At 39.5% G+C, this 17,776-nt stretch overlaps 1 protein-coding gene across 6 annotated transcripts in view; it reads left to right on the top strand.

The window, feature by feature from the left end:
- CCAR1 (cell division cycle and apoptosis regulator 1) overlaps window positions 1-17,776 on the top strand; it is a 59,125-nt gene that overhangs the window by 8,290 nt on the left and 33,059 nt on the right. For 5 of the 6 annotated variants that reach the window (XM_081824158.1, XM_031021945.2, XM_031021955.2 and 2 more), the window contains exons 3-8: window positions 6,818-6,990; window positions 7,631-7,675; window positions 10,270-10,302; window positions 13,932-14,125; window positions 15,004-15,118; window positions 15,233-15,425. In XM_081824158.1, the coding sequence (XP_081680284.1) occupies window positions 6,818-6,990; window positions 7,631-7,675; window positions 10,270-10,302; window positions 13,932-14,125; window positions 15,004-15,118; window positions 15,233-15,425 (753 nt within the window). The remainder of the gene's footprint in view (window positions 1-6,817; window positions 6,991-7,630; window positions 7,676-10,269; window positions 10,303-13,931; window positions 14,126-15,003; window positions 15,119-15,232; window positions 15,426-17,776) is intronic. The other variant, XM_031021952.2, reaches the window with a different exon arrangement.

Raw genomic sequence — 17,776 nt, 5'->3', positions numbered from 1 at the left:
CCCTGCTCAGCGGGAAGCCTGCTTCTCCCGCTCCCACTCCCCCCTGCTTGTGTTCCCTCCCTCACAGTCTCTCTCTCTGTCAAATAAATAAATAAATAAATAAAATCTTTAAAAAAAAAAAAAACTGCTAGTATGTCATAACACGAGTGTACATTTTAGAAAATGATAAAATTTACATTTTTCCTTAAAGGTTTAAGAAAACTTAGCCCTTAAGTTTACTTGTTTGCCTGGTAGCCTGTGGTCATCTAGGGCTCATTTCATAGGTTTGTCTATGGAAGTACTGATACTCAGTGATAAGCATATCTTTTTCCAAAGGGTCACAAGACCTTCAGCAATCAAAGTGAATTAGGGGGGCGCCTGGGTGGCTCAGTCGGTTAAGCGGCTGCCTTCGGCTCAGGTCATGATCCCAGGATCCTGGGATCGAGCCCCGCATCGGGCTCCTTCCTCAGCGGGGAGCCTGCTTCTCCCTCTCCCTCTGCCTGCCACTCCACCTGCTTGTGCTCTCCCTCTCTATCTCTGTCAAATAAAAAAAAAAAAAAAGTGAATTAGGTATAGGTAAATGAACAGACTGTTCTATTGTGGATAATTGGAAAAGATCTCCAGCTGACAAGTATTTGGCCACTTAGGTGGAGAGAAAGATTAAATCAGGGATTGATACCTCTGTAATACGCAGGTTATAAAATTGTCTTGCAGAATATTGATTATAATTCACAAGAGTGGAGAATGCTACTTACAAATACTCAAGGGTAGTTTCTCAGATAACCACAAAAAAGGAGTATTAATAATGAAATATACTTTATGGAGAGTAAAGTCTAAAATATGAATGATTTTAAAAAGAGCTATATTGCAGATATATAAAACATGCACAGTGATTTCACAAAATTTGAATTAACTAGCTAGTGGTGTGACACAACTAGTAGAATGTAAATTCCCTTCCCATAAATTTCTAGCAGTTGAACCCTTGAAGAACAGGGGTTTGAACCGTGTGACTTTGATGCCGATTTTTTTGGGGGGGGGATAAGTACTGTCCTGTAAATGTATTTTCCTTATGATTTTCTTTTCTCTAGCTTATTTTATTGAAAGAATACAGTATATAGGAACTCCTAGGTGGCTCAGTTGGTTAAGTGTCGACTCTTGATCTCAACTCAGGTCTTGATCTCAGGGTCGTGAGTTCAAGCACTTTGTTGGGCCCCACGCTGGGCATGGAGCCTACTTAAAAAAAAATGTTATATAGTACATATAACATACAAAATATGTTAACTGTTCCTGTTGCTGGTAAGGCTTCCACTCAACAGTTGGCTGTTAGTAGTATTTTGTTTATAGTTTGTTTTTAAAGATTTTATTTATGGGGGGGTGTAAGCTCATGCGTGGGGGCGGGGAGGGAGAGGGACAAGCAGACTCCGTGCTGAGGGCAGAGCCTTAAGTGGGGATCTATCTTACAACCCTGAGATCATGACCTGAGCCAAAACCAAGAGTCAGACACTTAACTGAGCCACCCAGAGGTGCCTAGAGAAACTTTATTTTCCTTCTAAATCCAAAGGCTAGTTTTTTGTTTTTGTTTTTTTTTAAAGATTTTATTTATTTATTTGACAGAGAGATAGCGAGAGCAGGAACACAAGCAGGGGGAGTGGGAGAGGGAGAAGCAGGCTTCCTGCCGAGCAGGGAGCCCGATGTGGGACTCGATCCCAGGACCCTGGGATCATGACCTGAGCCGAAGGCAGACGCTTAACGACTGAGCCACCCAGGCGCCCCAAAGGCTAGTTTTAAAAATTGAATACCACTTAGTCTGATTCACATAAACATTAATATTTAATTTCATTTTCAAAGTCCAATAATGAAAACTTACAGTTCAACACTGAGTAAGCCACATGTTTAGGTAATATTTCTTAAAAAATAGTTTTTTGTTTTTTGTTTTTCTCTTAAAAAGTCTTAAAATATGGTACAGCACCTAAATTTTCAGTGGCATATATAGGCTATTAACACATGTTCTGAAATCTGGTAGTTTACATCAGTGCTGAGGTCTTTTGTTTCTCTCGTTTTTTTTTTTTTTTTTAAGATTTTATTTATTTGTTTGACAGAGACAGCGAGAGAGGGAACACAAGCAGGGGAAGTGGGAGAGGGAGAAGCAGGCTCCCCGCTGAGCCAGAAGCCCGATGTGGGGCTCAATCCCAGGACCCTGGGATCATGACCTGAGCTGAAGGCAGACGCTTAACTGACTGAGCCACCCAGGCACCCCTGTTTTTGTTTTTTGTTTTTTTTTAATTTATTTATTTAAGTAACCTCCACACACCCAATGTGGCGCTCGAACTCAGGATGCCAAGATCAAGAGTCACATGCTCCTTCAACAGAGCCAGTCAGGCACCCCCTGAATTAACTTTTAATAAAAAAAGAACATTGAGCTTTATACTTTTTCTATGCTACTATAGTTTTCCTTCTACTCATTTTAGTGTTTCACTTTATACTGTTCACAGTTTTCTTCAAAGTCTTTGAATGCAATCCTACCATGCAAAATTTGGGAAGAAATGATAATTAGAAAACATATAAATGACAAACTTTTATGACTAAGTGTTGATCCAGTCACTAACTGCTAATATATGTGAATGGAATGGCTTTTTTGTTTTTGTTTTTGTTTTTTTTTTTTAGTAAGCTCTACACTCAACGTGGGGCTTGAACTCATGTCCCTGAGGTCAAGAGTTGCATGCTCTACTGACTAAACCAGCCAGGCACCCTGTATTATTATTTTTTTTTTTTTTTCAGATTTTATTTCAGAGAGAGAGAGACAGCAGCACAGGGAGGGGCAAGAGAAGGGAGAGGGAGAGAAAATCTTGAGCAGACTCTGCACTGAGCAGTGGGCTCAATCCCACAACCTGAGCCGAAGTCAAGAGTCGGATGCTCTGCTGATTGAGCCACCTAGACGTCCCTGCCCCTGTATTTTTAATCATCAAGACATCAGTATGGTCTTAGAGCCTTGTGTCTGTGTATGCTTCCCTGTGTGTGAATGGCTTACATAGATGTAACATTGTATGGTGTCCTAGAAAAAGAATGCCGTCAACAAATCAACTAATTGGTACTTCCTTTCATTAGGAATATTTTATTCTAAGACAGTAGGCTATTGGTAGTTAATTTTGGGGGATTCAAAAGTTATATATGGATTTTCCAAATGTGCGTGGAGGTCAAGCACCTTTAAGTCCCATATTGTTAGGGGTAACCGTAATTTTTTTGTAGTTTCTAATTCATCACACTGTTAACGGTAGAAGAGAGATGTGTCTGTCATCCTGCCTACTTAATGCTAGGCTGCTTTGTGATGCCAGGATTCAGAACACCTAAAAAAGTAATAGGAAAAAGACTTTCTGGGATATTGGCTCTGAGCTCTTCTGCTGTCGCAACTTCCAAGGTTCTGAAATTGGTACCAACAGAATGAAACAGAGCAGATCTGAGGTCAGAGCCCTGGCTTGGTGAAGGAGCTGGGTATGATATTTGAATCACGGATGCTACTTTGTCAAATGTGTATAACATGCCAATCTTAGAATTTAAAGCACTAATTTTTCCTATGGTCTTTATCTTGTGTTCAGTGAGTATTTTGCTTCTGTTGTCCTAGAACAGTGGTTCTTAACCTTTTTTGGGTCTGTAATTCTCTTGAAAACTGATTAAAGCTTTGGACTTTCTCATCTGCAATTTTGCATACAATAAGGTTAATAGGATCCACTGATTAGAACCTGTGTCCTAGAATTCAGTACCTTTTCCTTTATTGTCATTGTAGTTAACCTCATTTTGAACTTATGCTGGTATTGAGATATTCTCCACTTCTATTTAAATTACTTTTTAAATTCATTTAGTTAGTTCTGGTTTCTTCTCTCTTCCCATCTGTGATATCTGACTTTCCTTAAAAACAAGAAAATATTAATGTGGTAAGGACTTAGGCCATTTAGAAATTTTTTGCCCACCTTAGACTCTTCCTTTTCTCCCTCCTTTTTCAATTTTTAAAAATCAGTATTTTTTGCAGGGAGTAATTTGTAATTTATAGGAACTACAAACATACTTTCTGGGATTTTTGTTTGTTTTTGCTTTACTTTCTTGTTGGTTTGTTTTATTTTTAAGTAAAATTAGTCTGAGCTTTTATTTTTTATTTATTTATTTTTTTTTAAAGATTTTATTTATTTATTTGAGAGAGAGAGAATGAGAGAGAGAGAACACCTGAGAGGGGATAGGGTCAGAGGACGAAGCAGACTCCCTGCCGAACAGGAAGCCCAATGTGGGACTCAATCCCAGGACTCCAGGATCATGACCTGAGCCGAAGGCAGTTGCTTAACCAACTGAGCCACCCAGGCGCCCTAGTCTGAGCTTTTAAACAACTGATTTGAACCTCACACTTCTGAAGATTTTCTGGGATAGTCTAGACTAGGTGCTTTGGTTAGTTCATTAACGTTCTCTGTTCTGTTCTGTTCCTTTTTTTTTTTTTTTAAGATTTTATTTATTTATTTGAGAGAGAGAATGAGAGACAGAGAGCACGAGCGGGAAGAGGGTCAGAGGGAGAAGCAGACCCCCCGCTGAGCAGGGAACCCGATGTGGGACTCGATCCCGGGACTCCAGGATCATGACCTGAGCTGAAGGCAGTCGCTTAACCAACTGAGCCACCCAGGCGCCCCTGTTCTGTTCTTGTAAAGCAAAATACTGTTCTTTCTATAAGGTTGTTAACTAATAATTAAAGAGCAGCATTTTTTTCAGGTTATTTTCAGATACAAGCAAGATGCTTTGGAAAAGGGAGTGTTCCATGTGTAAATATTGCTTTTCTGGCAATCTTTTGAGATTCAGAATGCTGAGTTGGCATATTAAGGGTTCTGAGAAATCCTTTTTCTCAGAAATTTAAGTCATTATGGTTAATTTTATCTCATTGCCCCATATAGTAGTGCACTAAAATTAAAAACTTTTTGTGCTTTTAAACAATATGCATAATTCACTGTTTCCTAAACTTCTTTTTTAAAGTAAGCTCTGTGCCCATTGTAGGTCTTAAACTCATGACCCTGATGAGATCAAGAGTTGCATGCTCTACCAGCTGAGCCAGCCAGGTGCCCCTGTTTCCTTAGCTTTTTGAACCTTGGGCCCTTTTTTTTGTTTTCTGACTTTAATGTCCTGGGGAGCTAGTTAGTCATTGTTCCAGGAGATACAATTTTGGGAATGGTAGTGCTGCATTGCAATTTTTATTTTTTAATTTGACTTACTTGTTTTTTAAAGATTTTATTTATTCATTTGCAAGAGAGGCAGAGAAAACATAAGTAGGGGGAGGGGCGGAGGGAGAGGGAGAAGCAGGTTCCCTGCTGAGCTGGGAGCCCGACATGGGGCTCCATCCCAGGACCTGGAGATATGACCTGAGCTGAAGGCAGACACTTAACTGACTGAGCCACCCAGGCGCCCCATACACTGCAGTTTTTAGTTGATTGCTTTTTGCATTCATTGGAATTGCATGAAAACATCAAGTAAAATCTTTCTCATGTTCTCTTGAGCTCTTAGCCTTGTTTAAGCATACATTCAACATTAAGTACCTAATCTATCGTATTTTGAGTCCTCTCCCAATTTAATCAAATTATAATTTTAAGTCACTATGGTTAATTTTATCTTATTGCCCCATATAGTAGTGCACTAAAATTAAAAACTTTTTGTGCTTTTAAACACAAAAGTTGGGGTGCCTGGGTTCAGTTAAGAGTCTGCCTTTGGCTTAAGTCATGATCTCCAGGTCCTGGGATCTAGCCCTACATCAGGCTTCCTGCTCATTGGGGAGTCTGTTTCTCCCTCTCCCTCTCCCCATCCCCCTCCAGTTGCTCGTGCTCTCTCACTTTCTCTCTCACAAGAGTAAATAAAATCCTAAAAAAAAAAAAATAAACACAAAAGTTGCTTTGGTCTGTTTCCTAGTTTTTATTTTTATTTATTTAAGATTTTATTTATTTATTTGACAGAAAGAGAGAGGGGCAGCCAGAGAGGGAACACAAGCAGGGGGAGTGGGAGTGGGAGAGGGAGAAGCAGGCTTCCCGCCGAGCAGGGAGCCCGATGTGGGGCTTGATCCCAGGACGCTGGGATTATGACCTGAGCCGAAGGCAGATGCTTAACGACTGAGCCACCCAGGCGCCCCTGTTTCCTAGTTTTTATTTTATTTTATTCATTTTATTTTATTTTATTTTTTAAAGATTTATTTGACAGAGATAGCGAGAGAAGGAACACAAGCAGGGGGAGAGGGAGAGGGAGAAGCAGGCTTCCCACAGCGCAGGGAGCCCAATGTGGGGCTCAATCCCAGGACCCTGGGAACATGACCTGAGCCGAAGGCAGACGCTTAACGACTGAGCCACCCAGGCACCCCTGTTTCCTAGTTTTTAAATTAATGCAAAGTAGGTATATGAAAAGTTTGTCCAATGGAAAGTTTTAGGGTGGATCACTTCTAGCAGCACTGTCTTCAATATATGATTCTCATCTACTTGGAGATAAAACAGTAAATTCTAGATAAATAAAGTAAGACAGTTTATTTTCTGCTCTTTTTCCTAAAAATACTTCTTGAGAGTACTTTAGCCTCTTGGTCTAGGTAAGGTTGTAGTTTAATTTTATAGAATAATGTTTTCTTATATCTATTACGACATGAAAATTTAGTATAAAGCCACTGGGATCTGGGGAGGCACTTGAATCAATTAAATTTAATAAGCATTACTGGAATTTTGCTTTAGGTTTTTACTAAACAATGGCAGAACATAATTCATTAAGCACTTATGGAAAATTCCTAGAAAGGATCCAAATAATGCTTTTTTTTTTCTTTTCCTTTTTAATCTCATTTTAGCTGCATTGGGTGTTCAACAGCCATCACTCCTTGGAGCATCTCCTACCATTTATACCCAGCAAACTGCATTAGCAGCAGCAGGCCTTACCACACAAACCCCAGCCAACTACCAGTTAACTCAGACTGCAGCCTTGCAGCAACAAGCTGCAGCTGCAGCAGCTGCATTGCAACAGGTGAGTCTTTATTGGGTTTCAGTCTGTGACATATTAAACTGTCATATCTGATTAGCCAGATGATTCTTAAAGAATTAATAATTGTGGGTTTTGTTTTGTTTTGTTTGAGATTTATTTATTTGAGAGGGGGAGTCCATGTGTGTGCATGCACACACATGCACAGGGTGGACGGGCAGAGAGAGAGGGCGAATCCCAAGCAGACCCCGCGCTGAGCATGGAGCCTGAGATGGGGTTGGATCCCAGGACCCCGAGATCATGACCTGAGCTGAAACCAAGAGTCAGACACTTAACTGACTGTGCCCCCCAGGCACCCCAATAATTGTGTATTTTTATTATGCTTATTGTTTTTTAAGGTAATAAAAATTGTATATGCCTAAGACATACAGAACACTACATTTGCATGGTCAAAATTCTTAAAATGGGCAGTTCTTATACCTTAATTATTTGGATAAAATTCAGTTCTTAATGAATCCCAGAGTATAAAGAATCACCAGTTTGCTTATTTTTGGTGAAGTTCAGTTGTTCCATAAAATTTCTTTGTAGTGTGATTTTGTTTATGTATTTGTATGTATGTATATCGCTTCTTGAGAATGAATAAAACTGACTTCATATTTTTTTTCATAAATCTTTTTTTTTCCAGCAATATTCACAACCTCAGCAGGCCTTGTATAGTGTGCAACAACAGGTTAGTTTATATTTTCCATGTTTAAAACTGATAGAAAAAAAAAATAACTTGTCCCAGATTCAGTTTATATAGATTTTATTTCCTGTCAGCTACATTAATATGTGATTTGAATTCTTTGGTGGTGGGCTAAATGAGGTAGGCAAAAAAGGAATGTCTCCAAGGGAGAGGAGGAAGATAGAGGTCCTGAAAATCCAAATCCTCAATTAGCAGCCAGTCTTTGTCACATGTTTTTTTTTTTTAAAAAGATTTATTCATTTATTTATTTGAGAGAGAGCATGGGGGGGGACAGAGTTGGAGGGAGAAGCAGACTCCCCACTGAGCAGGGAGCCCGACACTAGGCCGGATCTCAGGACCCCAGGATCAGGACCAGAGCCGAAGGCAGATGTTTAACTGACTGAGCCACCCAGGCGCCCCTGTCACATTTCTGGGGAGGCATGCAGAGGATAATTTGGAAAGAATCACTGGACTACTGAATCTTTGACCCAGTTCTTCTGTGTGGAACATCTAGCCCTACTGTGCTGTGCTAGACCACATGTGAACATGAAAAGATCCCTTTTCCCATTTGAAGCCTTAACCCTAGATAGACCATTGGCTTTGAGCCTTTATTTTTTATTTTAATTTTTTTCTTTTCGTAGAGCGAGAGCGTGCAAATGGGGGGGAAGAGCAGAGGGTGAGGGAGAAAGAATCTTAAGCAGGCTCCATGTCCAGCATGGAACCCAATGTGGGACTCAGTCTCACAACCTTGAGATCATGACCGGGGCCAAAATCAAGAGTTAGATGCTTAACTGACTGAACCACCCAGGCTGCCCCTCCTTGAATTTTTTTAATCTTTTAAGTTTTTTTTAAATGTAAGCTCTATGCCCAGCATGGAGCGTGAACTCATGACTATTGACATCAAGAGTCGCATGCTCTACCGAATGACCCAGCCAGGCACCCCATGAACCTTTATTTTTTATCTTTATTTTTTTTAAGATTTTATTTATTAGAGCGGTGGGAGGGGCAGAGGGAGAAGGAGAAACAGACTCCCCGCTGAGCAGGGAGCCCAACATGGGGCTCCATCCCAGGACCCCGAGATCATGACCTGAGCCGAAGACAGATGCTCAACCGACTGAGCCACCCAGGTGCCCATTGTTTTATTTTTCTTGAGATTCTACTTATGAGTGGAATTACACAGTATTTGTCTTTCTCAGTCTGACATATTTCTCTTAGCATAGTACCCTCTAGGTCCATCTGTGTTGTCTCAAATGGCACAAGCTCATCCTTTTTATGGTTGTGTAATACTCCGTTGCAGGTGTGTGCCTGTGTATACCCACCAGGTTTTCCTTATCCATTTATCTGTTGATGGACAGTTATGTTGCTTCCACATCTTGGCTGTTGTAAATAATGCTGCGGTAAACGTAGGGATACATACATCATTTCAGATTAGCATTTTTTCTTCTTGGGTAAATATCCGATAGTAGAATTATTAGATTATATGGTATTTCTATTTTTTATTTTATGAGGAACCTCCATACTGTTTTCCACGTGGCTGTACCAGTTTATATTCCACCAAAAATACATGAAGGTTTTTTTTCTCCACATCCTCGTCAACACTTGTTTCTTGTGTTTTTGATTTTAGCTGTTTTGACAGGTGTGAGATGATACCTCATTGTGGTTTTGATTTGCATTTCCCTGATGATGACTGATATTGAGCATCTTTTCATGTTTCTCTTCTCAATATGTTTTGTTTTGAACAGTGTTCATTTCCTCTACCCATTCTTTAATTGGATTGTTTGATTCTTGGTGTAAGATTTTGTGTGTTCTTTATATATTTTGTGTATTAACCCCTTATCGAATATATCATTTAGAGTGCCAATGATTTTTTCTTTCCAATGATATTTCTGTAGCATGGTGACCAACATGTCAGTAATAGAAATTTTCCCATCTAAGGACTTAAGGTTTTTGTGTGTGTGTGTGTTTTTTTGTTTTGGGTTTTTTGGGTGTTATTCCTATGAAATAAGATAAAAGACAATTTCTTTATTGGATGTATTAGTTTTTTTTGTTTTGTTTTGTTTTTAAAGATTTTATGTTTAGGGGCACCTGAGAGGCTCAGTCAGTTAAGTGTCTGCCTTCAGCTCAGGTCATGATCCCAGGGTCCTGGGATCGAGTCCCGCATCGGGCTCTGCAGCGGGGAGCCTGCTTCTCCCTCTCCCTCTGCCTGCGCTCTCCCTACTTGTGGGCTCTCTCTCTCTCTCGCTCTCTGTGTCTCTCAAATGAATAAATAAAATCTTAAAAAAATAAAAGATATTATGTTTAGTAATCTCTACACCCAACATGGGGCTCAAACTTAGAACACTGAGATCAGTAGTTGCATGCTCTACTGACTGAGCCAGCCAGGTGCCCCATTGAGTAAGTTAGTTATACATCAGGTCTGTAATTAGAAATAGTTGCAGGAAATCTTACACCTATTGACTTCTGTTATTTTTCACCATATTTCTTAATTAGAGATGAAGTACCCATTTAATAGAAATTTTTCTTTATAAGAGCATCTGTGAAATAATTTTGATTGATCCTTTTCTTTTTTCTTCCCTGTTTTTGTTTTTTTCTATTTTCAGTTACAGCAACCTCAGCAGACCCTTTTAACACAGGTTAGTTTGCCATTAATTTATTTCTTTTGGATATCTGAATGAAGAATAGACCAAAATTTTATTCCTATTCTAGTATTTCTTTCAGGGTTTGAAGATGAATATTGGTTGGATTTATATATTATTTTAAGAATATATGAAATAAAGATGGAATGCATGTTGTCATTTTGTCTTTTATGGTTTTTGATTGCAGATCCAGCTGTGATCTAGGTTGAATAAATATGAGGTCTTACTTTAAACTTAATTTTTTTTTTAAAGATTTTATTCATTTATTTATTTGATAGAGAGGGAGGGAGAAGGGTAGAGGGAGAGAGAGAGAGAAGCAGTCTCTGCTGAGGAGGGAGCCCAATGCGGGGCCTGATCCCAGGACACTGGGATCATGACCTGAGCCTGAAGGCAGACGCTTAACCAACTGCCCCGCCCAGGTGTCCCTAGACTTGATTCTTATTTTAAACGTAATTCCTTTTTTTTTTTTTCTTAAGATTTTATTTATTTATTTGACAGAGACACAGCAAGAGAGGGAACACAAGCCAGGGGGAGTGGGAGAGGGAGAAGCAGGCTTCCTGCTGAGCAGAGCCTGATGTGGGCCTTGATCCCAGTACCCTGGGATCATGACCTGAGCCAAAGGCAGACGCTTAATGACTGAGCCATCCAGGCGCCCCTAAACTTAATTCTTAATGCATTTTCATTGTAGCTAATATTTTTAGGAATTTTTTTTTTAATGTGTTATTTTATTTATTTTTTTTTTTTTACCTGTTATATCATTTTAAGCTTGACCTTAGTAGGGTATTGTATTACATTATCAGTTTAAGTTTTCAGCAGCATTAAAAATTTTTGAACTTCAAGAAATACATATTTATTTGAGAGAGAGAGAGCGTGCATGGTAAAGAATAGAGGGAGAGGGACAAACAGACTCTGCACTTAGTGCAGAGCCTGATGTGGGGCTTGACCCTGAGACCATGACCTGAGCCAAAATCAAGTCGGAGGCTTAACCAACCAGCCACCCAGGCTCCCCCGTTTTTAAACTTAACGATACGTAGTGTTCCTTTAGGTTTGTGGACCACCTATAGTCTTTGTTGCATTTTTTTTTTTTTCTTTTTAAAAATTATTTTAAAGTGTTAGAAACCAGGGTACATGGGTGACTCAGTCAAGGTTAACCATCTGACTTCACTCAGGTCATGATCTCTGGGTCCTGAGATCGAGATAAGGCTCCCTGCTGAGCATGGAGTCTTTCCCTCTCCCCCTCCCCACCCACATTCATGCTCTGTCTCAAATAAATTAATAAAATCGTTAAAAATTAATAAAGTGTAAGAAACCATCACTGATTTTTGAGCTATACAAAAATCACAAAATCATAAACTGTGGGCTGGATTTGGACCAAGGGCCATGGTTCGCTGACTTAAAGTGAAATACTATGAAATGGATAAAAAGGAAGCAGAACCTGTAGTAATAACTGGTGACAGTGATTATCCATGGATAGGGAATTGGGTAGTTGACGAACAGGAGTAGGGGAGAAGCTTTGTACTCTAATCTTTCATACCATTTTAGTCTTGAATCTGTTGTATTTGTAAAAAAAAAACCAAAATGCACTTGAGAAGTCAGCCTCACTTTATTTTCATTAAGGAATCAAAATCAACTGACACTGGTCCTGAATTTTCAATCTTTAATAGTAGAATTTCCATACTAAGAAAAGCTATAAACATTAGTCTTTTCTTGGAATAGCATCCATAAATCATTATTGTCTTAGAATATTAAAGAAATTTCATGAGAAATAATTTTGTGGTCGTAGTCTGAGAAACGTAGGCTGAGAAATAGTCATACTATATATATGACTTGGCCTTTTTTGTTTAAATTACAGAAATTAAGAGACTTGCTTTATTGGGCAAGTATAAAACAAATAGTATTTTTTGTCTTGAAGAGTCAGATGATTGTTCATTTCTAATTATTTTATTTCTATTTGTATATAGAAGTTTTAATCAGTAATATACTATGCATGTCTGTGTCAGAAAAGATGAATGAAAGTGTTAACATTTTTTTTGTTCAGTGTTATGGAAAGATAATTGATCTGTAATATTGTATTAATATAAGATATACAACATAGTTTGATTTATCTATGTATTGTGAAATGATGACCATAAGTTTTTTTATTTTTTATTTTTTTAAATTATTTATTTGACAGAAAGAGACACAGCAAGAGAGGGAACACAAGCAGGGGGAGTGGGAGAGGGAGAAGCAGGCTTCCCACTGAGCAGGGAACCCAATGTGGGGCTCCATCTAAGGACCCTGGGATCGTGACCTGAGCCGAAGGCAGACGCTTAACGACTGAGCCACCCAGGCGCCCCATCATAATCAGTTTTTTTTTTTAAAGATTTTATTTATTTATTTCAGAGAGAGAGAATGAGAGAGAGCACATGAGAGGGGGGAGGGGCAGAGGGAGAAGCAGACTCCCCGCCAAGCAGGGAGCCCGATGCGGGACTCGATCCCGGAACTCCAGGATCATGACCTGAGCCGAAGGCAGTCGCTTAACCAACTGAGCCACCCAGGCGCCCCATAATCAGTTTTTTTTTAACATGAATCACCTCACATAGTTAAAAATTTTTTTCTGTTGAGAACTTTTAAGAGCTACTGTCAAATATACAATGCTGTATTATAGTTACCATGCTGTACAGTACATCCATGGAACTTATTTATCTTATAACTAGAAGTTTGTGCTTTTTGACCAGTTTCACCCATTTCTTCCTCCCTCCATACCCTTGGCAGTCACCAAGGTTCTGTTCTGTTTCTATAAATTTTTTGTTTTTTTAGATTTCACCTGTAAGTGAGATCATACATACTTGTCTTTCACTGACTTATTTCACTTATATAGGACTTAATCCTGAGTATTAGGCCACTATTGTTTTGAATTTCTAAGAGGGGACTGAAATTTGCAGGTTTTTTTTTTTTTTTAAGTAATCTCTACTCCCAATGTGGGGCTTGAACCCAGAACCCCAAGATCAAGAGTTGCACACTCCACCAACTGAGCCAGCCAGGCACCCCCTAATATATGCAGTTATTTTTTTAAGGGGGGGGTTGCACAGGAAGAGGGAGAGAGAGAATGAGAATCCTAAGCAGGCTCCATGCCTAGCACATGAGTCTGACGGGCTCGATCTCACAACCCTGAGAAATCATGAGTCTGATGCTTAACTGACTGAGCTACCTAGGCACCCCAGTTTGCATTATTTATTTTAGAGAGTGTGTGTGTGTGCTCAAGCGTGAGGAGGGGCAGAGGGAGAGGGAGTAAGAAAATCCCAAATGGACTCCCTGCTGAGTGCAGAGCCCAACACGGGGCTCGATTTCATGACCCTAGATCATGACCTGAGCCAAAATCAAGAGTTTGGACGCTCAGCCTGAGCCACCCAGGCGCACCTGCAGTATTCTTAAAACTCATTTCACTATGGTGAACTTAATGTTGAGGTAGATTAAAAAAAAAAAAGGTTTTTTTCAGACTTGATTCTCATCTTCAAGGTGTACATGTGTATTTCCTAACTTTAAATAAGTTAATTTTACATTTTGAGTTAGTTTTGAGTGCTCATTTTTAATTTCTAGAGTATTTCAAAGCATTAGCTTGATTTGATCTTGATTTTGTTTTATAGCCAGCTGTTGCACTGCCTACAAGCCTTAGCCTGTCTACTCCTCAGCCTGCAGCACAGATAACTGTATCGTATCCAACACCAAGGTCCAGTCAGCAACAAACCCAGCCTCAGAAACAGCGTGTTTTTACAGGAGTGGTTACAAAACTACATGATACATTTGGATTTGTGGATGAAGATGTATTCTTTCAGCTTAGGTAACTTAATTAGGTGTTGGCAAATGCCTTCTTGTATTTAGCCTGAAATATATTGATAAGACCTAATTGTGGCATAGGATTGTGGTTTAGTTATTTTTTGTTTTAGTCACCTGGCTTGTATTATATTTGTATCTAGCCTTTTTTTCTGGAGAATATGAGTGAAGATACCTCTGGTTACTTAATAAAATAGTTACGGTGAATTCTTTATACATGTTTTATAGGAGTGAGTTAATTTTTCCAACTCTTCATGGGCAGACTTACAGTGAGAATAGAGATTGAAATAGTCATATGCCTTTTAAAATTTAATCTTCTGTTTGACATATTTAATGATGCTATGTACTAAAAAAGCATTTTTTAATTGAAAAATTAACGAGTAGGATTGAACGATTAATGACTGACATATTCAGAATAGTATTTTGTTAGTGTGATGGTGGTTGCATGAAAGATTTTCCTTGGATATTTCAACTGTGTTCCTAGTGAACTGCCTTAGAAAGTACTTTATTTGGGAAATTAAATTTAACTATCATGAGAGTTTTCTAAAAATGGGTCTCCTGTGTTCCATCTGCATTTCTCTTATCACTCCACAGCCCAAAGGAAATCTTACTTTTGGGTTATAGAAGTTAGTACTGTAGAAGGAGGGACACAATATTGGGAGAATATGAGGTGCAAAGTTATTTCTTCCACTTCAAACCCTGTGTTTTTTAGGGAGGGTGAAACATCAGTTCTAAAATAAAATAAGTCTAGGAGGTATATTTACTTTTTAAAAGGACTTTTTTTGGACTTCCATTTCAGATAGTTTACGTAAGGTAAAATACTACAAGTATACATTTTTTTTGGAAGAATCTCTTAATTGAATGTATATTTAACTTATTTTCCAGTGCTGTCAAAGGGAAAACCCCCCAAGTGGGTGACAGAGTATTGGTTGAAGCTACATATAATCCCAATATGCCTTTTAAATGGAATGCTCAAAGAATTCAGACGCTACCAAATCAGGTATATAAAATAACAGAGTTAGGTGTTATAGAAACTTGGTGATTCAGTTTACTAATTTTCAGAGTTTTTTCTTTCTCTTTAAAATTTTTATTTTATTTCTTTATTTTTATTAAGAATCAATCCCAAACTCAACCTTTACTGAAGACTCCTCCTGCTGTACTTCAGCCAATTGCACCACAGACGACGTTTGGTGTTCAGGCTCAGCCCCAACCCCAGTCCCTCCTGCAGGCCCAGATCTCAGCAGCTTCTATTACACCATTATTGCAGACTCAGCCACAGCCTTTATTACAGCAGCCACAGCAGAAAGGTATTACTTGCAGTGTGTCTTTTCTGTTTCAGACTAACACGTAACTTTTACAACTGTAGTTGTTAAAACAACGAGAATATGCTTTTTTAAAAAAGGCAAGGATTTCCAAAATACTTGAAAGGTTTAAGTATCTTGTGCAGACCACTTCTACTTACATAGCTGTTTGGAAGTATTTTTATTTTATTGCTCTTATAGAAAGACATGCTCTTTGTGAACTTAAATATCAATATTAATCCCCAGTCCCTTTATTGGTATCTTATCTGTAATGGAAGGAAATGTCATATAATCAACATTTTATTTATTATTATTATTATTTTTTAAAGATTTTATTTATTTATTTGAGAGAGAGAATGAGAGAGAGCGAGCACATGAGAAGGGGGAGGGTCAGAGGGAGAAGCAGACCCCCTGCTAAGCAAGGAGCCCGATATGGGACTTGATCCCGGGACTCCAGGATCATGACCCGAGCCGAAGGCAGTCGCCCAACCAACTGAGCCACCCAGGCGCCCTTATTATTATTTTTTTAAGATTTATTTATTTAGGGGGGAGGGGAGGACAGGGAGAGAGAGAATCTACAAGCAGACTCCCCGCTGAGCAGGGAGCCCAACATGGGGCTCAATCCCAGGACCCTGAGATAATGACCTGAGCCAAAATCTAGAGTTGCCCACTTAACCGACTGAGCCAACCAGGTGCCCCTACACATAATATTTTATATATGTGTTGTCTGGTGATAGTACTTTAAATTATCCATTGAATTACAGTGCATGAAATAAATGAGCTGTATTTTACATTTTCCTTTGCAAATTAATTATTTGACATTGTGGACACTTTTTATTGAAGTATTAACAAGATAGCCTTGGCTTAAGAGAAGCCTACTTTTTTTTTTAAAGATTTTATTTATTTTGAGAGAGTGAGAGAGCGAGCATGAGGGGAGTAGGGAGAGGAAGAAGCAGACTTCCCGCCGAGCAGGGAGCCAGGTGCGGGGCTCGAACCCAGGACCCTGGGATCACGACCTGAGCTGAAGGCAGGCAGTCAGCCAACTGACCCACCAGGCACCCCAACAAAAGCCTAATTAATTGGCTTGTTGTTGTTGTTTTTGGTAGTGTGGTTTTTTTTTCTTTTTAATATATATATATTTTAGAGAGAGAGAGAGAGAGTGCACAGGAGGAGGGGGAAGAGCAGAGGGAGAGGGAGAGGAGAGAAAGAAACTCAGGCATATTCCACCAAGCATGTAGCCCAGTGTGAGGCTCCATCCCATGACCATGAGATCATGACGTGAGCCAAAATCAGGAGTCAGATGCTTAGTCAGCTGAGCCATGCAGGCACCCCTAATTAGTATTTTTTTTTTTTTTTAAGATTTTATTTATTTGACAGAGACAGACACAGCGAGAGAGGGAGCACAAGCAGGGGGGTGGGAGAGGGAAAAGCAGGCTTCCCGCCGAGCAGGGAGCCCGATGTAGGGCTCAATCCCAGGACCCTGGGATCGTGACCTGAGCCGAAGGCAGACGCTTAACTAACTGAGCCACCCAGGCACCTGACTTATTTTTTCCCAACATTATGTTCTAAAAGTTTCTCATACTATTTTTTTCTTTTAAAGATTTTATTTATTTGACAGAGAGACACAGGGAGAGAGGCAACACAAGCAGGGGGAGTGGGATCATGACTCGAGCTGAAGGCAGATGCTTAACGTCTGAGCCACCCAGGCACCCCTCTCATACTAGTTTTTCCATCTGGCTGATTCTTCATTATTAGATAATATCACACATACGAATATTGTACAGTTTATCTGTTCTCTGGTAAACGTTAGGATTATTTCTAGTTTTTGGTTTCAGAGAATGCTGTTAAAAATGTCCTCTCATATGTGTCCAGGAGCATGTGCCCAGGTTTCTCTAGGACATACATACACCTTCAGGTGGAATTGCAAGGTCTGAGGGTTTGTGTAACTTAAACTTACTAGATAATGCCAGGGTGTTTTCAGTCTACTTGGTTCTTCCAAATATCTGCCTGGTAGTCCTGTGATTTCTTTTCTGTTTTTATTTATTTATTTTCTAAAGATTTTAATTATTTTCTAAAGATTTTAATTATTCATTTGTTAGAGCACAAGCAGAGGGGAAGCAGCAGGCAGAGGGAGAAGCAGGCTCCAGCTGAGCAAGGAGCCCTACATGGGGCTCGATCCCAGGACCCTGGGATCATGACCTGAGCCGAAGGCAGACCCTTAACTGACTCAGCCACCCAGGCATCCCTCTGTTTGTTTTTAAAGATTTTATTTAGGGGTGCCTGGGTGGCTCAGTTGATTAAGCATCTGCCTTTGGCTTAGGTCGTGATCCCAGAGTCCTGGGATCAAGCCCCACATC

The sequence above is a fragment of the Leptonychotes weddellii genome, chromosome 6 (genome assembly GCF_054177405.1).
Source record: "Leptonychotes weddellii isolate Sample4059 chromosome 6, ASM5417740v2, whole genome shotgun sequence".
Taxonomy (NCBI): domain Eukaryota; kingdom Metazoa; phylum Chordata; class Mammalia; order Carnivora; family Phocidae; genus Leptonychotes; species Leptonychotes weddellii.
Note: the sequence above shows the minus strand (reverse complement) of the source record. Positions and strands in the feature narration are given on the sequence as shown.